Source organism: Anthonomus grandis, chromosome 1 (assembly GCF_022605725.1).
Source record: "Anthonomus grandis grandis chromosome 1, icAntGran1.3, whole genome shotgun sequence".
In the NCBI taxonomy this organism is placed as follows: Eukaryota; Metazoa; Arthropoda; class Insecta; order Coleoptera; family Curculionidae; genus Anthonomus; species Anthonomus grandis.
In genome coordinates, this window is record NC_065546.1 from 32,383,238 (window position 1) to 32,410,106 (window position 26,869).

The 26,869-nt window shown below is 31.7% G+C and overlaps 1 protein-coding gene across 4 annotated transcripts in view; it reads left to right on the forward strand.

Annotated features, from left to right (window-relative positions):
* LOC126739778 (putative polypeptide N-acetylgalactosaminyltransferase 9) overlaps positions 1 to 26,869 on the forward strand; it is a 501,736-nt gene that overhangs the window by 358,850 nt on the left and 116,017 nt on the right. For all 4 annotated transcript variants that reach the window (XM_050445610.1, XM_050445594.1, XM_050445615.1 and 1 more), the window contains exons 6-7: positions 5,249 to 5,520; positions 10,954 to 11,270. In XM_050445610.1, the coding sequence (XP_050301567.1) occupies positions 5,249 to 5,520; positions 10,954 to 11,270 (589 nt within the window). The remainder of the gene's footprint in view (positions 1 to 5,248; positions 5,521 to 10,953; positions 11,271 to 26,869) is intronic.

The window sequence follows — 26,869 nt, forward strand, 5'->3', positions numbered from 1 at the left end:
TGACCGCACCGCGCATGGGATAAATTTGCTGTATTTTGAAAAAAACTTTCGATTTTTCAAAAAATCTATATAAAGCTGCTATCAGTATGGAATTCTTATTTTGCGCCGCACAAGAATCAGAGAAAAGACGAAGTGCCTTAGGCTCCCATTCTCTTTCCTCTTTAATTATTTTTTGTTCCAAAATTTGCAGATAATTTAATAACGCAGAAGCTACTTCGTTATCTCCTTTTCCAGCTTGTGTCTCTAGCCATGTGTACAGCGATATTTTATTTTTATCTATTGGAGTGTTATTATTCATAATGCAGAGATTATAAAGCCACACTTGCCTTAAGTAAAAAACCTCTCCTATGGATAGTTTCGGTATGGGTTAATTTTGCTGCATATCAAAAGTGATGTCAATTTCATTTTTTTGTTTCATTAACTCAAAGAATCTTTTTGCACGCAGTTTGTGGATTCTTAACTTGGTTCTAATATCATTTATCTTTTCCAAATCTTTTTCCACTTTCACTCTAATCAATAGTTCCTTGCAAGTTGAACAAGTGTCACTGTGAGGAGAGCCAAATCCAAGATTAAATTGCCCATAGAATACTTTTTTAAATTTACTCATGGAGCATTTTTTTTCTCCTTACTGAAACGTTCGTATATTTTGGACAAATTTAACTCAGGTAACAGGTACGCTCGGGTGCATTTCTTGCGACTATAATGACTATCGCTACACTTATATTTTTTTATATGATTAATCACATCTGCAGTCACCTTCCTATCATCTTCTTTGGTTGTGTTACCCACTCTTTGTTCTTTGGGTGTTTGGCCAGTTTCCAAAAACAGACGAGCTATTCGTGCAAGCCGGTCGGGTCCCTCGATACACCTAAATAAAATAAAACGTTATTAAATACAGTTATTATTGCGTGGATAGAAAGGATAGTACCTGTAATCGACTGAAACGATTTTGCACAAATCTGCAGTGGTTTATTACTACTCGTTTTTTCTGATTTCAGACCTAACGGATACATTTTTCGGACATCGTACGGTATCAGGATCAACACGGTGCCGCTTTGGTGCACTAACCTTCATATACTTGAGCAAAAATGCAGCCTGCGATTCTTTGGTATTTAGATACAAAAGCTTCCGAAAATCTAAAAAAAATAAAACTAAAATAAGGCCTTACTTTACATATAGAATAAAAACAAAGTGCCTTCCAAATCTTCGAGTGTCAGCATTGCTACTGAACAGTAGTGCTTCTTATTTAACTGCTCAGCATGTGAGCATACAATATCCAATACCCCCGCGTTTGCTTCCGTGTATCGAGTTGATTTTTTTCGCAGAATTTTTCGTTTGCGTTCTCCAGGCACTTCTACGACATTCGTTAAATATTCAGACATTTTTAAACTGCGAAACACATGTGCATCGGCTTGCTACTTATACCAAACTAAGATCAAAATAAACGATTATTAAACGAACCACGAAATGTAAATTTATAATGCATCAAGTTTTATTTATGTATATATTTATCAATATGTACTGGATAAAGCAAGTTTTGATATATCCTATGGTTGGGATTAAGCGAGTTTTGCAAATAAAAAATCTAACGTTATTCTGCATGAAACAAAGCGAGTTTTGCAAAAACCGACTTCTTCAATCGATGCGGAAGGTCGAAATTATGTAGAAACGATATAAAACTCAATTTTGCATAATTTGGACAAAGCGAGTTTTGAAAAAACGGTCCTCAATTGTTTATTTTTTTTATGAGAATTGTAATTTTTTTTAGTTCTTTCCAGGCTTCTTTGTGAGTACAGTTCTCGAATCTGTAGGTCAAATAGGCTTTTTTTTCTGCTCTAATTGCACTGCTAGTAAGATTGCGGTATTATTTATAACTATCCCAATCTCCTTGTTCTTTCGAGTTTCTATGGTCATATGCCTGAAATAAACCAATGAAACTCAATTGCCTGGAATAAAAAAATTATTTATTTTTAATTTGGCCCTAAAATGAAAATTAAATATTTGTCTGTTTTTATTCGATTTTCTAAAAAAAAAACTGGAATTAAAAAAAAAAATTAAAGTTTCGTAAAGCAACATTAAACAAATTGATTACAAGCCCTTAGTGGCCCTATAAAAAGTTCAATTTTTCGATTTATGGTTTTGAATTGAAATCAATAATAGGTAAAATTATTAATTTCAAATTTAGCTTAACAGTGTTCAAAGAAATGTGTAAAAAAATTAATTTAATAAGCCACTAAAAAAACAAACTTTTAACGTATAAAATTCAGGCAGAAAAATATCCAAATTCCTCTTTTTATAGTATATTCTAAAAGTTTTGTTTGAGAAGTATTGGTTTTTTGTATGTGAATTTTTATTAATTCATACCCTTAACGTAGCTAAATTTGAGGCTATTCGGTTTTTTTATACCTAAAAAAGCAATCTTTAAAAGTATTGACCGCACGGTTTTCACCCTCTTAATTGAATTTTCAAGACTAAATTGAATGTACTTGAACCCCCTTTCATTTAAAAGACGAGTTTGAGTGAACCTCTTTTTAAATTCATCCCTTAAAACCGTCTCGGAGGCAAGAGTCATGACGACTTTCTAATCTTATCACAACATAGAAGGAGACATTAGCAATTCAAAAAGTATGTAAATAGGGTGATAAGCTTCCTCCTCGATCAATATTGAAACATAATGTAAGTAAAAAAGTAACACTGAGTAATTTTTATTGGTTTCGTCATATGATTTAATAATTTTTTCATTGATTTTTACATTTCTTTCATTAGTCTCAATGATTTTTATGTGACTTCGTAATTTTGTCACTAATTTGTAGTTTACTCGGACGTTGTAAAAATGTAAAGGGGGGATTTTGTTATTGCTTTTTGTTACATGTTTATATTTATTTTCACGTGAATCTGATTGGTTAATTTTTACGTAATTCTTGATTTGAAATTGTAGAGATTTTCCCAGTCGTCGACTTGGTCGCTGTAAAAATAATAAGACGATAATGTTTCCAATGATTTTTATATTGATTTCCATGTTATATTAAATTCCATTTAAAAATTGTAAAATTGTCGAGAATTTTTACATGACTTCGTAATTCATAGATATAGTTTTGTATTTATTTTGACATGATTTAGTGACATTATTTATGACTAACCACTAGCAAAGTTTTAGATTTAAATACTTTTTCTCATTAAATTTGCTACTTTTTTTTCTAGTTTTTAAATAAATTTTAATGTAATTGTGTAATTTGGTGTCGATTTTTATATTACGACAATATAAAGGGATTTAATTTGCAATTGATATTTGTGGAACACTCATATGGATATATCCGTTATTTTAACGTTGATTTATTCAGTAATTTTTACGTATTTTTTTGGTTTTTTCGTTGATTCAATACATAATTGGATTAAAATTGTACTATTTTTCTAATTCCACTAATTCTACGTATTTTTATAATTTATACGTTGACTTAGATGTAATAACGTTATGATTTGGACGTTACTTTAAGTTGATTTATTGGTCAATTTTACGTAATTTCTTGATTTTTGCCTTGATTTGATCATTTGTTTAAAATTGAAAAATTTCCACGTGATTCTATAATTTTACATTGATTTTGACGTACTAAACCTGTGATTTAGACAATGACTTTTCCTTGGTTTCTTAATAATTACCTTGAGTTTTAAAAATATAAAAATGAATTTTGTAATATTTTTATATTGACTTTGACATGATTTAAACATTGTAAAATTTTAAAGATTTTAACTTTTCGCGGTGATTTTTACATAATTTAGTGAGATTAACCGTCACTAGCGTTGTAGAGTTTTAATTTTAAATATGTTTTTTTATTAATTTTGCTATTAATTAGAGAGTTTTTAAATTGATTTTTATGTAATCTTGTCGATTCTAATCTCTAAAAGGTCGATTATGTAATTTCTTGACCTTTTTATTACAAGGTAATAAGTTTGATTTTTCCATTAATATTTTTGACATATTTATATTGATTTTCACAAGAATAATCACGTGTTAATTTTTCCATAATTTCTTTATGTTATACCTCAATTTGGTGATAATTACGTTGACTTCGACGTTAAAAAAATATAGAGACGTTAATTTTGATATTGATTTCGACGTGTCCCGTTATTTTCCATTGATTTAAACATTGTAAACTTGTCAAGTATTTTTACATGATTTCGTAATTTATAGGTTGGTTTTTTCATTAATTTTTACGTAGATTTTACATTCATTTTGACACAATTTAGTAATATTAACCGTGACTAATTTTTAATAAACTCTTATAACTTTTAATTGCTTAATTTTTACATGATTTCTTGATTTATACCTCGATTTGTTCATTTATATAAAATTGTATACCTTGACATCCACGTTGTTAAAATATGAAAACATTGATTTGGTAATTGATTTTTATAATATTTTTATATTGATTTCCACGTGACTCCGTAATTTCCTATATTGTAAAATTGTCAACAATTTTTTCTGTACGTTAATTTTTACATTAATTTTGACACAACTTGGTGGTATTAACCGTGTCTAATGTAAAATTCGAAATTTAAATATGTTTTTTTAATTAATTTTGTTATTGATTTAAGTATTTTTTATTTATTGATTTTGATGCAATTGTAACATTTGATTTATGTATCATTTTTATTTTAGAAATCAAAATAAAAGAAATCATCTTGATTCCACTATTTTAACATTGTAAAATATTACAGAATTTCTACGTGATTTCATAACTTATAGGTTGATTTTCTCATTGGTTTAAAGACATAGGCCATTAATATAGAGCCGATAATTTTTGCAAACATAAGTATCAACTTTTTCAATTTACCACGATTTCATTTTATTTCCCGTTCGTTTATTAAGTCAAGTACTAAATTGGGTTTTTTTTTGTATATTTTCCGGCAATCGAAAAGGCATTGGGGTAAACTTGCGCCCATACGTATTTATCGATGATTGATGTACCGAAACGTTTTGCTGGCATATAATTGAAAATGGCGCAGTCCGATCTATTATCCAGATAATATCCACTAGAGTTTTTCGAATGTAAAGACGCGTGTAAATATATCTGTAAATTGCCAATAAAAAATTGCGTGATGCCTTGGCCCAGAATTTTGTGTATTGAAAGCTTGATTATGAAGTTTCAAACAGAAATGTATCTCGCAGGCCTCTAAATTAGTATGATTTTATTAATGTATAATGGAAAATAATGAATCCCAATCCTATAAGATATAAATTTTATTACAGGTGTAAAGACACAAGTAGATACCTCTCAAACTTGCCAAAAACCTCCGTGATAATATGCTTCCATAACGAGGCGTGGTCGGTGCTGTTGAGGACGGTGCATTCGGTACTAGACCGATCGCCTCCAGAACTGATTCACGAGATTATCCTGGTCGATGACTACTCCAACATGGACCATTTGAAGAAACAGTTGGAGGACTATTGGGCCCATGAGCCCAAGGTTAAAATATTTAGGGCTCCTAAGAGGGTTGGACTGATTAGGGCCAGATTGTACGGTAAGTAGAGCATATTTTTTATAATAATATATTTATTTTATTAGAAGTAAGTTAATTACAACGAAAAATACATTTTGAATAATTAGAAAATGGAGACCCTGAATGGCGCAGTCTACTTTAATAGTTACTCGTCCACTGAACTAGTTAACGCTGCATTTTAAATTTAAAGAAGTTTTTCAGTTCAAAGAAGCTTTGTAATTTCTTGAATTACCTGATCGTATTCCTGTGCCTCAAGCTGTATGATTCATCTGATTGCCATGGTACAATTCGTTTACCTTATTAGTATGAGAATTTTGAAGCATGTTGAAGTACTTAAGTAATATAGAAGGTTCTCGTGGAAGCTTCATAATTTCTGTTCGTAGTGTTTTCCTCTGATCTCGTTTCTTTGAGGTTAAAACTACATTTTTTGAATATTCCCTTAAGCAAACCGTAAAAAATTATTAGGCTCTCTGGGACAAGAAGTATGAAGCTGTCTTTAATGAGGTCAACATAATTACAAAAAAAAACTTCATAATTACTTTAGTTATATTACCAATTTGTGATAATTATTTATTTATTTATTTATTTATGTTTTTCTTTACAAACACTGAGCAGACAGTAATTACATGTAAAGGCAGCAACAAAAATTAAATTAAAACCTTAAAATACTACAAAATATAACGAAAAACAAAATTAAAATAAATAAAAATATAACATGGTTTGTAATAAAAAAATATATAGGATACCACTGTATCTATAAATCTATATTATAGCTATATCTATTTTTAAGGATCGGCCTTAGATCTCACATGAACTTGATTAAGGAATTGGTTCATAATTGCCATCACATTATTCATTGGAAACTACACTACACTATCAGAAATAACACAAAATAAATTGTGTGGATTCCAAATCCTTAAATTGACTTTTGGTACATTTATTTTGATGAAGTTTATAAGATCACAGTTACAATATTTAATGTTATTTATAACAAAGAACAAATATATTACCGCTTGTTGCTTTCTCCTATTTAAAAGAGATTCCATCATAAAAGTCTTAAGCATACGTATATGAGATGATATAAGGATATTCATTGTGCTTTCTAATATAGAGATACCTGGCAAATCTTTTTTGAACTTTTCAATTTGATCAATATGTGTTATTGTCATATGACGCATATTCCAGGTGCGGTCTCACCAAGGCATTATATAATCTTGTTATAGTTTGTATTTCAAAATTCTTGCTGTTTCTAATTATAAAACCCAAAGATTTAAGAGCCTATTGTATAATGTACATAAAATGATTATTAAACTTGAAATTCGAATTAAAAACAACACCCAAGTCTCTGGTTTCAATGGAACGGTTTAATTTAATGCCGCTAATATGATAGTTATACTCTACTGGATTGATTTTTCTTGTATATCACACTAGAACGTTTATAAACATTCAATGACATTCCATTTGTTTTGAACCTAATAGTTACTAATACTCTCAATATCCAACTGGAGGCTGTCGCAGTCTTCACGTGATGTAGCAGTCTTAAAGAATTTAAAATCATCCGCGAACAATAAGCCAGCCGAGCAGGAGAGGCAGTCGGGTAATGAGTTAATAAAGCTTATAAAAAATAAAGGCCCTAGATTGCTACCGTGGGGCACTCCCGAGGTGGGGACAAAGCTCTCAGACACACATCCTCCCACTCTCACCAGCTGTACCCTGTCCGACAGGTAAGATCGCAAAAAACAATAGGCATCCTTAGATATGCCTAATTTAACCAATTCATTCAGCAGCAGATCATGTTTAACCTTATCGAATGCCTTCTCATAGTCTGTATAAATAACATCTAATTCGTTCTTATTTAATATGGCTTCAGCTATATGTTCTGAAATCAAGCTAATAGGCCGATAGTTCCTCTGTCACCACTCTTGTATATAGGGGTTATTACAGAATACTTCAAAGCATTAGGAAACTCGCTGGTTTTTATAGATAAATTAAAAATATATGCCAGAGGTTTTACTAAGAAATCCGCCAACCCTTGATAAATATATGCGGAGATATTATTCACCCCTGTAGACTTTTTTGGCTTTAGTTCTTTAATACTATTCAGTACTTTTTCCGTTATTTCCAAAAATTCAAACATCTGCCCCCCCAAGTATGAAACCCTTTTACTGTCATTTCCTCCTGATTTAAAGACTGATTTGAAATATTGTGGAAAGGCATTCGCGATGTCATCAGGCTACTACATATTTGGCCATCCAGACTCATCCTCACCGGCAGACCTCCCTGTCTTGTTTTGGTGCGCAAAAATTGCCAAAAGGAACTGGGATCGATATTTATGTTATTTTCTAGAGTTTTTTTGTATTCATAATATTCTCGATTTATTTGTGTCTTAATACTTTTTCTTAAATCACAATACTGAGCTTTTACATGATAATTAAGATGATTTTTTGTAAATACTTTACTTTGTGTAATTTATTTTTATTTCTAATTTTGCGCACCAGATCCAAGGAGTACCACGCAGCAAAGGTTTGGAAATTGCACTTTTTTTAAGCTGTTTAGGAACGAACAGTTTTGTCCAAGCGGTCAAACATTATATTATAAAATTACTCCAGACTTTCATTTACATTCTTTTTCTGCATGTTAGACCAATCATCCTCCTTGACTAGATTATGAAGTAAAGAAAAATTACCTTTGGAAAAGTCATATAGAAACTGTCTAAATATAAAAGGCTTATTACTTATTATCTTCTTTTATGGGTATTTCAAATGACAATGCAGGGTGGTACTGGTCTTCTGTCACCAAGGGCTGTTTAGAGTGACTAAGATTATAAAGTTTTAGATTTGAGATAAGCAGATCCAGGGATCGACCCCTAAAATTATTAATATTATTAAATTGATTCAAATTATTTAAGCTAAGAAACTCAGAAAGTAACACATTTTTATCATTATCACAGATATTAAAATAGGGTAGATTAAAATCACTCAATATGATCAATTTGGTTTCCTCCCATACCACTGTGGTTTCAAGTAAATTAAAATAGCTTTTATAAGCCTCTACACATGAATTTGGTTGGAAATAGATAACAGACACATAGACAATACATTTTTTAAAATTGAGTTTAACACTAATACACTCTACCTCAGAGTCATTTATATCTAGAACTTGGTAAGAAATATGTATATTATAAAACTCTTGTTGGCGTTATTTTGCATAGAAGCTGCATAATTTAACTTTTTTCAATTTATTTTATAATCAAGAAATATTCATTTTTTAAAGTTGAAGCTACACTGATGTAGCATATTATATAAATTAGAGCATAAAAAAGTAAAGGATGAAAGTTTAAGTTTACGTGATTGTTCAAAATTAGTCTAAGGAGCTTCATGATTGCTCAGGTACTTATTCCTTGTTTGATTCTAGTGATAATTATGAAGCTCTTAGGACATGTAAATAAAATAGCTTAAAATTGCCCTTACAAGATCCATAAATGCGCTGATTAGATGGAAATAATCTATGTCTTATTCCAGTGAAATTTATGAAGCTATTTTTAGTACATTACCGTAATTTACTAAAATTTCTCTTAGAGGCTTCATAATATTTGACTCAGAACATATTTTCTTAAACACAACTTGTAAAAAATGATGAGGCTCTTCGATACAGTCAAGTTAGTTCACTATGGTTTAATTCTCTTGCTTACTTTTTTGAAGTTGAAGCAATATTTGCATCTTTTTCTAGCTGGGGCATAACAATTATGAAGTTATAAAGTCAAGCCAAGATTATTACGCTAAAACTCCTCTCAGTTGCTTCATAATTTCTCCACTTTTGTCAGGTCCTTGATTTTTACTTTACTTTTTCTTTGGGCTTTTGATATTTTTTTAAGAACTAAGATGTTAAGAAATTATCAAGTTTTTTATTGCCAAATGGGCAATAAGAGCTGTATTATTGCTTTGTCTCATATTTTGAACTTCAAACTTCATTTTTAAAGTATTTAATAGAGCAAAATATAAAGCAATATTAAGCGACCACATCTGGAATACAAAGAATAGTAACTTCATAATAGTTCTTACTATTCCCTTGCTTGATATCTAGTGATAATCATAAAGCGCTTAGATTTACTAGAGCAAAATTATGAACTTGGAATGCAAAAAATAGGAACTTTATAACTCAAGGGAATTTATAATCCTCCAGGAGGCACTCAGTAGCGTATAATTATTTGAAAAGCTTCATAATTTCTTAAATTATAGGCTGAAATTCAAACTATATCTACGAGTTGTTTTGAAGACTTAAATATTAAAAAACATGTCAAATTTTCTATCTGAGGCCTAAGAATTAAGAAGCTAGAGAAAGTTAAGGCAAAATTATTGGCTAGAAATTCTGAAATAATTTTTCTAACTTCTCTACTTATATTTGATCATTCCCTTGCATTTGTTTTAACTTTTTATTTAAACTCTTGTCAGTTTCTAATAAGTCAATTCTCATAGTTCTCTTAAGAGCTTTATTACCGCTTTATCTCATATTTCGAATAGAAGCGTATCATCCATTTTTCTCTAAGAGACCAAACGAAAACAAAAACAAAGGTAAGGACACAAAGTCACGGTCTCATCAAATCCATATAATTTCTTAAAAAAGCTTAAAAGCTACACGTGTTTCGCTCCTGTCGGAGCATCATCAGGCGTACACCTACACAGATCACATTACAACTACCAACCAAACAGTTTGTTATTAAGATGTGAAAATCGAAGACTTGGTCTGCACGACGTCCGGACCCATTAGATTTTTACATATGGGAATATCTGAAATTAATCTTAAAAAAATTAACTGTTGCTGAATTATTTCAAAATGAGCAATTATTTTTTAAGATACGGCGATTTTTTAGTAAAAGAACTTTAAAATGTATTGAGACAAATGGAGGTTATGTCGATTATTTACTGGCAAATATTCAAAATTTTTGTTTTAAATTTATCTTTTGTATTTTATTATTAATTCAAAGAATTATATTGAGTTTATCACCTTGTATCTTCTTTTTTTAAAAGGAATCTGCTGTTAAATTATTTACCTACCATTATTTATGGAGCACCCTGATTATGAGTTAGTCCTTTTAAGGACTTCATTATTTTCCTTTCTCATATTGTACGCTAAAACTTAATTCTTAAACTTACCTACGGAGGCGAAATTTAAATTATTATAAAGCTGCCCTACCTGGATTATCCTTATTCCATAAAATCCTAATATTTAATAATTTTATCAGAATTTATACGTTCCGGGGCAAAATTTCCATGCAAAAACAAACAGACATTTACGAAACATGTCAGGCTCCGGCACGGAATTGCTTTAAATAACATAAATTTATAAATACAATCCGGAATTATGCATAAGGCCATTTTTCCTATTTGAAATATAGACTTAAGTTTTGATTTATACCGAAAGAAACATTTTAAAATGATTTTTTTTGTTTTTAAGGTTTTGATCAGGCAACCGGTCCGGTGTTGACGTACTTGGACTCGCATTGCGAGTGCACTATCGGCTGGTTGGAGCCACTACTTGACCGGATCGCTCGCGATCCTACCACCGTCGTATGCCCGGTCATTGATGTCATTGACGATTCCACTCTGCAGTATATGTACCATGATAGTAGATCGGTTAATGTAGGCGGTTTTGATTGGAATTTACAATTTAACTGGCATGCCGTGCCCGGTCATGAGAAGGAACGTCACTTGAATACAGCGGAACCGGTTTGGAGTCCCACTATGGCTGGTGGGCTCTTTAGTATAGATAGGGTGAGTAATAATTTAGTAGAACGTAGATATAGAACAGCTGAAAATCAGACTTAAATTACATTATACATTACATCTATTAAATCTGCACCCATTTACATATTGCCAATTATAATCGATCGCCCTATTATAGTTGTCAAGCTCTTACATAATGCATACTTACGTAAGCACTAAGAAGTTAAATAGCTCATGCATTTTCCGTGCAGAAAGTGCCATAATAGGGATTTAATGATGCATAAATTTGTCAGGGTAAAAAATAATTTCGAAAATGGCAAGGTAAGCTGTGAAGAAGGCTTGGATATATGGATTTTTTTCCTGGTGTTATATCCATAATGGGTTTTTTTTATAACGTGATAAATTTAAACTAATAATAATAATAAAAATAATAATAATAACGTATATTATTTATCATGGAAATTACATAGAATATAAACTTACAGGTGTATTCAATAATTAAGGTCAATAAAAGCTAATGTATCAGACTTCTGCATGAAAAAATGCAGGTTCTGTTCTACCTACATAGCTACAACATAAAAACCTTTTGGACTAAACTACTTTTTAAACAAAACTAACGAATTAAACTAACAACTAATAAACTAAACTAAACTAACTGCTAGATATAATGTACATACTGTTAAATCTAAGTAGTTGATGATTTGGTACAGATTACAACAATACAACAATTAAATACGGAAAAATATATCTAATCATTCAAATACAAGTTATAAACAAGAAAAATTAAAAATAAATCTTCTAGCTCTAATATGCATGTTACTGATTATCTAATAAGAGTTGCCTTACTTTTGTTTTGAATCTATAAATGAAATTCAAAATTCAGTTATATCGGGTGATAGCGCATTAATGATATGAGAAATATTTTAAGAGAATTATTTAATAATAGATTTAATAATTTTATAAAAATAGCACACTGGAATGTAGCTTACGTCTATTAAACATATTAAGCCACTTAAGATTATTAAGCTTATGTGATACATGACCTCACCTATTAATGCTATAAATAAAACGAATACAAGAGTTTTGTATTTTTGAACTCTATAGAAGTCTTGGCCATCTAGACAAGGTCCATTAACCACATCACCATGATTAATATTTGGCAACACAAGAGAGTCGCATAGCTCACGTTTAATATTCAGATCTAAGTAATGTCGATGAGGGTACATGGTTTTTAGAGCACAATACGACTTTTTAAAATTATTTAATATGTGACCACTAAACTTTAGCTGTGAATCGAGTGTTAAACCCAAACTCTTGGTGCTCTCAACTACTTGAAGTTTTTGATGTCCAATAGACAAAGAAAATTCTTCATAAATAGTCTTTATTTGAATTTTATTTCCAGAGAGAATAACTACACATTTTTTAGGATTTAATTTTAACATATGTTTATTAAAGACTTTAACAAATGCATCAAGATCAGCATTTATATGGTTCAAAGCAGTTAAGTAATCAGAAGGTGAAAAATAGTGACACAACTGCGTATCATCTGCACAGAAGTGATACTTACAGTGTTCAAGATATTGAGAAAAACATGTTGTATAAATACTAAATAGTAGTAGCGCCAATATACTACCTTAGGGCACCCCATTAATCCTATATTCTTTGGTTTTCCACTGGCCCTGCCCTGACGAAACCAAAAAACAGCAGACATCACCTTTACTCCTTCTGCTTTCTTTATTACGGAATATTACAGCGAGTATACTACATTATTAGAAAGATTACTTCTGATGAGAAATACAATAGATGTATTATTGTATTTCCGAAGGGGTTGGAAATAATCAGGTCAATTTTTGCTATTAGAACTTTTCTTACTTTTATTCAATATTAATAATACAATGCAACGTTTGCAATCATTCAATAGGTAACTATGAGTTCACAATAAGTTCTTATTTAATAATAATTTTAAGCTAAGCATTTTTCATATTACACCACTTTCCTTTTTCGAAAGAAGAAAATTTATTTAAAGAATAAATTCTATACTAACGAGACATGCCTGTCCGGGGATTTAGAAAGATTTAATGTAAGGAATCTCTCCAAAAGAATTATTAATCTTATATAAATTTATAAAAACCTTAATAAAAATATCAACTAAAATGAATGATAAAAGGATAGATAAAATATAAAACCTATATATCCTAAAAATTCAATGCTTATATCTACAGAGAACACACGTATGTATAAAAATGTAGGCTTTTTTTTGTTGTCTAGGGGTTTCAATGAAAAAAAGGACTGAATCCTTTATTTAAAACTAAGTTTATTGTCATTGGAATAGTTAAAAAACAAAAACACTGGTTCGCAGGTAAGAATTTCCGGTAAGTATCGCATTAAGGTATAAACTTCTTTAATTAAACGTTTTAACTTCTCTAAATAACATATGAGAAAAATTACGTCTTTAGTTGGCTTTTGGTACGTCTTTTAATAAAAAAAACTTTGGGCAAACGTCTTGCGTCTTTTGGAACAAAAGATACACGGCTCTTATCTTTTATTCCCGTCTTTTAATTTAATAGAGAAAGTAACCACGTATTCAGCACTTCTCCCATCTTCACTTGCCCGTAAAATATAATATAGTCGCGTATCGCGCTACTGATCGCGTCGTCTTTTTTCTACCCATAGAGTAATTAAAAGTATAAGAGGGTTCAATCCCATAGTAACAAGTAGGCACCATATTTACCCTAAACTCGATTGCAGCATCACGGATGCGGTCTAACCGAACTAAAATAATTGACATTTGTCACAGTCGGTAAAATAGTCTACTGTAATACCGATCCGTCATAGTAATGAAAAGCGTGCTATTCAAAATTGTAGAATGGCGCGAAATTTAAAATTATTGACCCAATTAATCAATTTTTAACAGCATAAAGGCTGTGAATCTCGATCACAAACTCTAAAAAATTATGAAATAGTGCAAGTGTATTAATTTAATTTTTGAAGAGGCTAAGAGTGATAATGTATGTAATTTAAGTTTATTTTTTACATTTTTTAATTGAATTCGTTAGTGTTTTTGACATTAAATTCATCAAATTTGCTTTTAAGCTGTTAAGTTAATGCATTTAAGCCCTTCAAAAAAATAAATTGTTGATAATGCACTTTGTCATTGATTTTTAGAGAATGTGAAAGAGATTTTACAGCCCAATATGCTTAAAAAAAAGATTTAATGGGTCAATTATGTAAGACAATATTTTAGAGATTTAAGTACAATATATTAAGTCCTATTTTGAGAATTAAATGCTCGATACTAACAATGTTAATTTCACTGTTATCGACAAATTAACAAGGGTAGGGGTAGAATTAAAGTCAATTGTAAAGTAAGTTTATAATTTATTGTCTTAAAAGGGATCCTGATACAATTTGTTTTTGTGGTGCTTTAGCACAACACTGTCCATGGTATGTATTTTGCTTTTTCTACATTTTGAGGATATGATACAAAAATTAAAAATTATCAAATTTATAAATTAATTATTTGTAGACATAAGAACTATATTTCTCAAAAATATGCCCTAAAAATTTTACGTTTACTACCTACTTTTTTGTACAGAGGGTACCCAAAAATGTTGGCGGAGTAGTAATATATAAAAACTAACCCTGTAATTAAAATATTCTTTATGGAGAGTATGATATTAAAAATTAGTTGACACTGATGTATACCCTAAATTCTAGATGTCATCGGTCTTTTTTCTTAAATATTCAAGAAGAATCCCAGGATCTTACTCCCATCTTATCGAGGTGAGGTACCTCCTTGAGTAGTGACCTGGTAGAATGGAAGTTGTTTCACTTATTGTGCTTTTGGTACTTCTTAGCAGCAAAGCACTGATGATACCTTTCGTCAGACCTAGTCAAAAGTGGCCTAGCATAATTATGTTCATTCTGAACATTAGATTGAGATTGCTGGATTATACAGCAGGTAATAAAGTCAATGTATCTTCCCAAGGTACTTGTGCCTCAACCAGTACTGGGGCATTTTGAATAATACTTGGGCCAGCAATTGGGAGAGCACACTTTCTTAAACGAGTATGTATAGTACTAGTAAATGAAGTATCATTAAAATGGTCTTGACATAAATAACACCTTGTTGAGGTTGGGCTTAAACCAAGTATTTTAAACCATTCGGACCTCCTAATAATGTCACTTTCAGGAAATTTAAAGAAAATTTTATTTTTGTATGAATCCTCAATAGGCCAATAGTTTGTATTAGAACAAGTAGGTGCCTTGCATTTAAAAATGAATTTAATATTCATTTCTCTATGCTTCTACCCTGCCAACTACTCAACTCCCACCACTGTACGTTTAGCGGTCAAAATTATTATCAAAGAAGGCGAACGGCATTTCAACGAAAAGCTAAAGCGGTCTCTTATGTGTTTCGCTGAATCGTCGGCAAAATAAAACAGTTCGTTTAGAAACGTACTAGGAACTGAAATTTAATATTTCTTTATATATAAATTAAATATATGTTTTTTTACATTATTACTGGTTGTTAAATAATTGAATACCACAAAAATGTAAGTAAAATCTGTATTGTTGTGACGAATTTATAATAAGTTACTTATTTTGTTAGGCATTATATCACTGTTGTAGTAAATATCAATTTAGAAAATACAATCTCATATGCTCAGTTATTGTAAAGAAGAAGAAAATAGACTTATTTACATATTTAGAAGAAAATATGAACTTTAAAAATGTGGAAATATGAATTTTTAATGATATCTTTCGTTATATTTAATTTAATCTAAGTCAAACAAATCTTAAATACAATAATATAGTTAAGGTATAATAAATACATCTTTATACAGTGTGAGTTTGTAACTTGGAATAAATTCGATACTAAATAAGTGGAAGTGTGTTCGGAAAAAAACGCTCGGACACGTCAATTGAAATTGTAAGTTGCACATTTTTTAAAATATTTTTTTACAGGGTGTGCCATGTCGACAGGGCTAATACTAACTTTCTTATTTTAAATGAAACATCCTATATGTAATTATGTTTTTAGATTCTGCACAAAATTCCAAACATTTTGATGTATCACATGCCATACCTTTATTTACCTGTTTTAAGTTTTGATTTTTTATTTTAAAAATGTTTTAAATTCAAAAAACATGCGTTTCAGTAAACAGTTTTTTTTTCGTAATGTATTTTATGAATGTCCTATAAAAATGTGGAATTTTTATAATTTTGACATTGCTACAAGACCTTGCCAAGTGCCTTTACTGTCGGATAATCAGATTCAAGTTTCTTTTAATTTTTTTACGAAATGGGCTATTTAAGTGAAAAGCACAAGATTGAAATCTTAATGATGATTGGATACGGAGATATAACGAGAATCCAAAATGACGTTTTGCATTTATTCCGACAGAAGTATCCTGATTTGCCACCCATATCTCAAAGTACTATAAGCAAGATTGAAAAACAATTTCGGGAAAATGGTCACGTAACAATAACTACTTCTCGTCGATGTGCGCTTAATGAAGACACCAAAATTAATGTGTTATTAGCCATTGAAGAAAATCCTAATATTCCCACTAGGCAGGTATCGCACGAATTGGAAGTGAGCCAGTCTTCAGTAGTAAGGGTTCTTAAAGCACAAAAATTTCATCCCTATAAACTAACAATTCTCCAGGAACTCAATGAGGAGGATGCAGATAGAAGAATTGAATTTTGTGAACAATTTTTGGAATTAATGCAGAATAATAATCTTATTACAGAAAACATTCTCTTTTCCGATGAGTCGACATTTATGCTAAACGAAGAAGTAAATCGTCGAATTGGCCGTTATTGGGCACAAGAAAATCCATGTTGGATGAGGCAAGGCCACACTTAACACCCAGAAAAAGTAAATGTTTGGGCAGGAATTCTAGGTCAGCAAGTTATAGGTCCATTTTTCTCCGAAAAAAATTTAAATGGAGCAAGGTACATACAGATTTTACAAGAAGAACAAGTTCCAAATCTAGCTATTCTGTTCCCTGATCCAATAGAAGCTGATATGCCGAATAGAAACATCTAGTTTCAGCAAGATAGTGCGCCTTCCCATTTTGCAAGATCTGTTTGAAATTATCTGGATACTATTTTTCCAGGTAGATGAATTGGCAAGAGAGGACCTTTTAAATGGCCACCAAGATCGATTTGACTCCGCTGGATTTTTTCCTATAGAAATATTTGAAATCCAAAGTTTATGTGACCAAGCCGGCAAATATTGAGGACTTGAAAACTAGAATACGGCAAGAGTGTCGAAACATTTCTCCAGAATGCATAAGAAACGTTCAAAATAAATTTGTAGTACGTTTAGAGCATTGCCAAACAGAGGCGGCGTAAAGCGTGGGCGACATGGGCCACAGCCCACGGCCTCGCAGTCGGCTCCATAAAGTTAGCCTCCCACTTTTTGCAAATAATTACAAAAAAAATTTGTAATCGTTAGGTCATGAAAGATCACTTTGAGATTTCGTTAGATCATTACAAGTTTTTTTATAGACAATTCAATTTTTGAGAAATAATTTAACAAAGTCGGCTTCCCACTTTCTTTAAAATTAAGGTTTTTTTTTTAAATCGGTGTAAAATCACCTCAGGAGGATTGGTCATTGGTTTTCCTCGTTTGTTCATCCATAGTTTTGTTGTAAAAAAATAAAAACTATTGTAAAAATTACAAAATAAGGTTTAGGGTGTATTAATCAATCAATCAATATATGCTTTATTGTCATAAAAGTAAATTTGTTGACAAAGCTGTAAAAAAGAAAAACATACACAAACATGTAAAAAGGTTATTCAGCATGCTATTGTCCATCATCCTAAAGGCATTCTGCTTCCATGAATATGGTTTACCTATACCGGTAAAACCAACAACATCCCTATTCTTCAGAAATACTCCTCCAAAACTCTGAACCAAAACATACAAAGCTAATGTAATGTCAAGAGTATCAATATGTATAACACAAACAGATATTATTCACTCCCGAAATATACAATTTTATTAAATGTAAAACTGTAAAAAAAAATGAATCACAGAAATAAATTAGGCGAAATGATATGGTGTAAAAAATATAAAGAATATACCTCAAGTCCTGCAAGAAAAAGGTAAAAATGACTATAATCTATCCGACAAAAATTCAGTTATTTCATAATAGCCCTTTGCAACTAAGAGTTTTTTTAACACGTTTTCTAAAAAGTTTCCAGCTACTTATACCTTTCAAATCTGCAGGAAGATGATTAGAGAGTTTTTTACCATCAAATATAAAAGTTCTTTTGATCAGTGAACTTGTAGGCATAGGCAAGAGCACATCATTAGCTCGTCGAATGCTATATTCATGCCTATTAGTTGTATTCACATTTCTAAATTTCTTATGAATGAGGCAAACAGATTCCAATATAAATAAGGCAGGAAGGGTTAGGATTTTATGAATGATAAATAGCTGTTTGCAAGACTCTCTCATACTCACATTGCACAGACGTCGGATCGCTCTCTTTTGTAAAACAAAAACACTATTAAATAAGTAATGTGTGCATGCACCCCAGAAACACAAACCATACCTTAAATGGGACTCAATTAAAGAAAAATAAACATTTCTCGCCATGTCAAAATCAATCTCTCCTGCGACCACTTTAAGAGCATAACAATTTGCTGATATTTTTCTACACAATTGCATGATATGGCTCTCAAATTTTAGTTTATTATCAATAAATAAACCTCCTAAACATTTATTTTCGTCTAAGTTGTCTAGAATGTGATCTTCCAAAAACACATTATTTAAATTGCATTTAAAATTCATAACACTAGTTTTTGAAATATTTAAAGACAGTTTGTTGGAATCACACCATTTCTTAATTTCAACAATATCCTGTTAACTGTAGTATTTGGATTTATAGATTAGATTCATACATTAGATTAATCGATTAATCAGGAAATGCCCAAGCGTTAGAAATCGACGACTTAACGTCACCCAACAATTTCCAAGCTATTTCATGTATGTTACTATTTATTTAGCCAAAATGCAATTTAAAAAATCAATAAAAAATGCCAAATTACCTTTATATTTTTATTTATTTTACTTAAATAATGTGAATCGTTCCATGATCACCTCGGGAGGATTGGTCATCGATTTTCGACGATTGGTCATTCGTGATTAATCGACTAATATATTCTAAACCTTTTTTTTTTCCAATAGTTTTTATTTTGTTAAAACAAATCTATATCTACATATTATTTAAGTAAAAAAGAAAATAAAAATACGAAGGCATTTTTTATTCATTTGTTTTAAGTAATGCAATACTAGGAGAGCTAGAAAAGAATGACTTAAATAGTCAAAACTATTTTCAGGTTCCAGCAAACGCTGGGAATTGGTCAAAGATAAATTAAAACTTACTATGAAACCTTTATCAGACACTAGGTGGGAAAGTAGAATCGAGGCAGTTAAGTCCACACTATTTCAATTTGATCATGTCATGGATTGCATAGAAAGTTTGAAAAATTAAACTGATCAATCAGACACTCTCAGCGATTGTGATTCAGTATTAAACGAAATGCGCAGTCCATTAAGTCCATTTAAGTATTGCCCTTGAACATTTACATACATTTTGTGACTGGATCAAAGAATATCGGCAAACTGGATTTGAAAAATGCTTAACGATTTATTGACAGAAGCTCTTATGATCTGCCACACGAATTTAAAAATATGAGTAGCCAAAAAGTAAAGGGTTTTTGATTATGAAGGCAAGTATCAACCTATACAGTCTCCCAAAAGCCGGTATGAAGCAAATTTTTTTAACACTATGCTTGATTTAACTATTACTAATTTGGATTTGAGATTTATGGATGTATATCAACATCATGAAAATTTCGGTTTTCTGTATGATATAAGTAAATTAAAAAATATTCCACGCGATCAAATATTAAAAAAATGTCAAGATTTACACACAGTCCTACGAGTGGGTGAGAGCCTTTCAGCGTTACGAATTATATAAAGAATTAAAAATAATGATTATCTACCTATTATACCGTTATCTACCTAACTTGATAACAGATGTGAAGTATTACAGATAATAACTTACAAGGAATATACCCAAACATATACATCGTCATTAGAATATTATTTACAATACCAATTAGTACAGCTTCCGCTGAAAGGATCTTCTCAGAATTAAAACATATTAGGAATTGTTTAAGGAGTACAATGTCACAGGAAAGACTTTCTGCGGTCGCAGTTTTGTCTATCGAGGCTGATATAGCATCCAAGCTAGATTACGAGCACGTAATTAAACAATTCAGCAGTGTGAAAAGTAGAGAATTTCTGTTCCTTTAATTAAACTTGTTTTTTAATGTTGGTAGGTTTTAAATATCTTAAATATTTATATGTAAGTTGTAAGTTTGACTAGATTTTCCATGAATAAAAATTTAATAACGCCAAATGCTTTTTATTTAAAAAAATCTGTAGTCATGTACGAGCAGAGGGCTTCGCAAAATGTATCTTGCCTATATCAAATTTTGATCTTGCACCGCCACTGTTGCCAAATAGTAATAGTTTTGAACACTTATTAGAGAAAAAAGATTTAAAAGAAATAGATTTAAAAGAAACCTCTTTAAGTTTATGAAATACGTTTTCTTTAACGCCCTGTATCTTAAAAACAATCGAATATGTGGTAAATATATGTATAAAATCGTATGGCATGTGATACATCAAAATGTTTAGAATTTTGTGGAGAATCCAAAAATCTAATAATATATAGAGTGTTCATTCAAAATAAGAAAGTCAGTATTAGCCCCGCATACATGGCACACCCTGTATAAACACTTTTTATTGTAAAAATGCGCAACTTACAATCTCAATTGATGTGTCCGAGCGTTTTTCCGAACACGCTCTCATTTATTTATTATAGAATTTATTCCAAGTTACAGACTCGCACGGTTTTTTCTTCTATATATATATATATATATATATATATATATATATATATATATATATATATATAGAAGATATATATATATATATACAGGGTGTTCCGTTGATCATGTTACAAACTTCTAGGGCAGATAGAAAACGTCAAAAGAAAAACAAAAGTTCATATAAACATGGGTCCGGAACAGCTTCCTCAGGGAGCTAGAGCTCTTTGAAAATAACCTTTAAAAGCTAGTTTTTTTTTAATAGCTCCGGAACTACTTTAGCTACCGCAACCAATTTTGGGAGGTAAATTATTGTTAGTACGTTTATTCTTTTGAAACTACTAAATAAAAAAATATTTAACAGGGGCTTCAGAATCAGGGGGGTATTTGGTAAATTTAGGCCCATTTCTTTAAGACTTTAATTTCTGCCCGTTTGGGCATTAGATTATGATGTTCCTATGCTTTTTACATAAAAAAGGTGCTCTCCTTAAAAGTCGGTAAATGGTAAATATCACTGTATTTGTGAAAATTGACGAAAAGCAAGTTATGAGATACAAAAATGAATTACCTATTATTATTAATAAACAATTAAAAAAAAATTTGGCGTAAATAAAAAATAAATGTTTAAAAAAAGTTAAGGTAGCCACTTAATTAAATTGGTATCCAAATTAATTAACTGTCACTTTAATTACCTTGAGCATAAAATGTTTAAATGATTTTAAGTGTAATAAAAAACCAACAAATTAACAATTTTAGAAACGTAAACAAATTTTATTAAAGATTGGTATTACAAAAATAAACTTAAAATATTTATTGCTCAAAATGCCGGACGCCACGATCGATACATTTATTGTATCTATGCACCATATTAGGGTTGACGTGGTTAAAAATATCAGGCGTGGTTTGGATTACTTCAGCAGCTGCGGAAATTCTGGCCACCAGGTCTTCTTCTGACTCGACTGGAGTGTCATATACGAGACTTTTCATATGCCCCCAAAGAAAAAAATCTAAGGGTGTCAAATCTGGTGAGCGCGCTGGCCAGGTGACAGGGCCTCCGCGGCCAATCCAGCGCCTTCCAAAATTTTCGTTTATAAACTCGCGGACAATAAGTGAAAAATGAGCTGGCGCTCCATCGTGTTGTAGCCATAAGTTCTGTCGTATATTTAGGGGCAGATCATCTAATAGTTCTGGCAGTACATTTCTTAAAAAAATTAAATAAAAATTTCCCGTTAAACGAGGAAGCAACATAATTGGACCAATAGAGAGAACGCTTACTCCAACAATGCCGGCCCACATATTGACCGAAAACTTATGTTGGTAGCTCCTAAAATGAGTACCATTAGGGTTTTCCTCACTCCACACATGATTATTCTTAGAATTAAAAATGCCTTCTTTTGTAAATAAAGCCTCGTCAGTAAAAAGGACATATTTTGAAAATTGAGGTTCTTCTGTACACCGGTCAAGAAACCACTGGCAAAAATTCACTCGGGGCATAAAATCATTGGGTCCTAATGATTGCACCTTTGGCAGGTGGTAGGGCCGAACAAGCTGTTCATTAACAACGTTCCATACCCTAACGTGACTGATGGGTTATCTTCAAATCGCTGAAGTACTTCTTCCTCAAAATCCGGGATTCGGATGTTCCTTTGCGCGCCATTATCTTGGCGTTTTATTTTAACGGAGCCTGTCTCCCTGAGCCGTTGATTGACCCTTTCAAAAAGTGTGTGAGCTGGGATTCGCCTTTCGGAAAACCGCTCTTCATTCATATAGTCGAGAAGCAGCTCTACTATTACATCGAACTTCCCCATAAATTAAAAGCATATCGGCGTATTCAGCAAAAGTGTAATCTTCCATTACTTAACCGTAATAAAAAGGGAATTAATATCATGTAAAAAATACTGACAGTGACAAATTTAAAAAATACTGACAGTGGCAATGAATTAGCATTATTATTATTATTAAATTAATTAATTCAGGTGCTGTATCTTAGTTTGGTTTTAGTGAATTTCCACAAAAACGGTGATATTTACCGACTTTTACTAAGAGCACCTTTTTTATGTAAAAAGCATAGGAACATCATAATCTAATGCTCAAACGGGCAGAAATTAAAGTCTTAAGGAAATGGGCCTAAATTTACCAAATACCTCCCTGATTCTGAAGCCCCTGGTAAATATTTTTTTTATTTAGTAGGTTCAAAAGAATAAACGTACTAACAATAATTTACCTCCCAAAACTGGTTGCGGTAGCTAAAGTATTTCCGGAGCTATTAAAAAAAAACTAGCTTTTAAAGGTTATTTTCAAAGAGCTCTAGCTCCTTGAGGAAGCTTTTCCGGACCCATGTTTATATGAACTTTTGTTTTTCTTTTGACGTTTTCTATCTGCCCTAGAAGTTTGTAACATGATCAACGGAACACCCTGTATAAAAGAGTTTGTCCTGACTGACTGACTCATCATCGCAGAGCCCAAACTACAATAGCTAGAAAGGTAAAATTTTGCCAACGGGTTCCTATTATAATGTAGGCACCGGATAAGAACGGATTTTTGCGAAATTCCATCGATAAGGGGTAAAAAATGGGAAAATTGTTACCCGTGACCTCGAGAACTAAGGGGGTGTGGCTTCGGAGTTTGAACGGGGACTGCCCGCACCAACGAGTCGCAGGCATCAACTTAAGAAAAAAAAATTAACTGCAACAATGTTTTTTTTATAATGTAGACCCCAGATACGAACGAATTTTTTGAAATTCCACCGATAAGGGGTGTTAGCGATATGATAAATATCGCATAGCGGCATAAAACTGATTAATAAATACGATTGAAAAAGTGCCTCTGTATTATTTATATTTTGGTAGACATAACAACAAGGCGGGTCCATGCGAGGCTGATACCCGAGAGGTGACTCGACTCAATCAGAAGCTGCTCTTTGTGAGCATCCTTTTAAATTACGAGAACTTTTTACCATTTTATTAATATTCTATCAGTTAACAGATGCTTTAAGTCTATGGGAGAAGCACAAGGATAGCATGTCGGAGGATATTAAACATCGAGTTCAGTCAGAAGTGCAGGAAATCGTTCCCCAGATTATGGAAGAAGTGTACAATAAATGTTTGATTGCTATTGAAGATTATGTCCTTGATTTAGGAGGCCAATGCTTGGAAAAATATGGTTTGCCAAAGCCCATAAGACGCGAAGATTCCATACAAAATAGAGACTATATCAGAGAGATAAGTTATGACACTGATTTATTGGCACATGAAGTATCCAACAAGGAAAGTTCCGTAACAGCAGAACAAAAGCATATATACCAACAAATTTTAAATTGTATTGGTGATACCACAGGGAAATTATTCTTTTTGGATGCTCCTGGAGGTACCGGTAAAACGTATCTTCTAAATTTATTGTTGGCTAACGTACGCAAAAATCGCGGTATTGCCTTAGCAGTGGCATCCTCAGGAATTGCTGCTACTTTGCTAGATGGTGGTAAAACGGCCCATTCTGCTTTTAAATTGCCCTTTAATTTAATACAGAGACACAACTATGTAACATTTCGAAACAAAGTAACATGGCTCAGGTTTTTAAAGAAACTAAACTTATAGTATGGGATGAATGCACGATGGCTCATAAGGGTGCCGTGAAGGCTCTTAACAGATCTCTAAAGGATATCAGAGAAAACGTTACTTTAATGGGCGGATTAACTGTTCTTTTAGCTGGAGACTTTCGACAAACCTTACCTGTTGTACCAAGGAGAACACGGGTCGATGAAGTAAAAGCTTGTTTAAAATCGTCACATTTATGGCCTTACATTAAAAAACTAGCTTTAAAAACAAATATGAGGGTTTTTTACAAGGTGATGTGAATATTGGTCAGTTTGGCCATACTTTGCTTCAAATAGGTGATGAAATATACCCTTCAATCGATGGTAAGATTGCTATAGTAGCAACTCTAGCCAAAGTAGTTAAAACTCTTAAAAACTTAACCACCGAAGTTTACCCCGACATTGGGAATATAAAAGTGAAACCTATTCACTGGTTATGTGAACGTGCTATCCTTACTCCCAAAAACAACAAAGCCGCTGAAATAAATCACATTTTACTAGAAGCGTTTCAGGCAGAAGAAATACAATACAAATCTGTAGACTCCGTAATTCAAACTGATGACGCTGTGAACTATCCCGTTGAATTTCTAAACACTCTTAATCTTCCTGGCCTTCCCCCTCATAACCTAATTTTTAAGATTGGTGCACCCATTATGCTATTGAGAAATTTAAGACCACCCAAGCTTTGCAATGGGACCAGACTGCAAATAAAAGCTCTCCACCGAAACGTTGTAGAAGCCACGATCATCACTGGCTGTGCTCAAGGGGATATTCATACCACGAATTCCTTTGATACCATCAGATTATCCATTTGATTTTAAAAGGCTGCAGTTTCCACTTAAAGTCTGCTTTGCCATGACTATAAACAAAGCTTAGAGACAGACACTTAAGACAGTTGAAGTAGATCTTAGGGAGAACTGTTTTTCACATGGGCAATTTTATGTGGTCTGTTCGAGAGTAAGTTCCGCAAGTAGCCTAATAATTTTAGCACCTGAAAGCAGCACCACAAATGTAGTGTACAAGGCAGTTCTAAATTAACTTTTACTTTTGAAATGTAGGTTTTTAGCGTTTGGTGTAATATTTGCGTTTTTTATTATGTTAAAGCCAATAATTCATGTTTAAAAATAAACAAAAAATAAATTTTGATCCTGATTATTATTTAAATAAATAAAAAAAACCTGTCCATCTCAACTTCCGCGGACGAAGTCGCGGGTACCAGGCTTGTTTATCATAAAATCTCTTGCCCTTTGATGTGAAATATGTAATCTATGACTGCGTTCTTTATAATTTGCGTTAATATTATACCAGAGATCAGCTTTATGTGTAAGTTCTTGGGGAAGGTCGTATTGTCTACCGAATACTACCTTAAATTGAGTGTAATCGTAGTAAACTCCCGGGGTTTTATTAACGCATAAAATTAATTCAATTTATCCCCATTTGTAAGTGCGTCACTTAATGTAAGATCGGATACCTTATATCCGTTTAGCACACGGTGATTTCTTTCACATCCACCCATACTCATATGGTGGTATGCTGTTGAAAATGTATGCTCAAAGTTTAGAACACTGGATAACTCTTCTTCTGAAAATAAAGTTTTCGATAATTGCTTTTGTAACTGTAAGCGCGTCTTTATTTAAAATTGACTAACTAAACAAAAAACTACATATTTCTTAAATTTATGTTGCATAGTGACAGCGGAAGCATTATTATTTGCCGTCCTTAAAAATGGGCCAATTGTTTCTATAGACACAATATCCAATAGTTAAATAAATAAATAAATAAATAAATAAATCTGACCTTTATTTGAAAAACTATACAAGTTTATGGCGAAGTCTAGCAACACTGCTATTCTACTTAACCACAAAAATTGAGAAGAATAGAAACAATCTTATAAAATACTTATTATTAGATAAATTACACACATTCAAAAATCTTCTTCCCTTTTTTTTCCTTCCTTTTTCTTTTTTGCTTTTATTTTTATTTGGATGGCAACAGAAACATAATTATCGAATCATATTATCCAAATAATGTCAACAGTCAGTTAAAGCTTTGAGAAATTAAAAAAAAAACTTATTTTAGCCAAGTTGTTCAGCAAATAAAATTCCTCTAAGTTTATATTTAAATTTTAAAATGTTG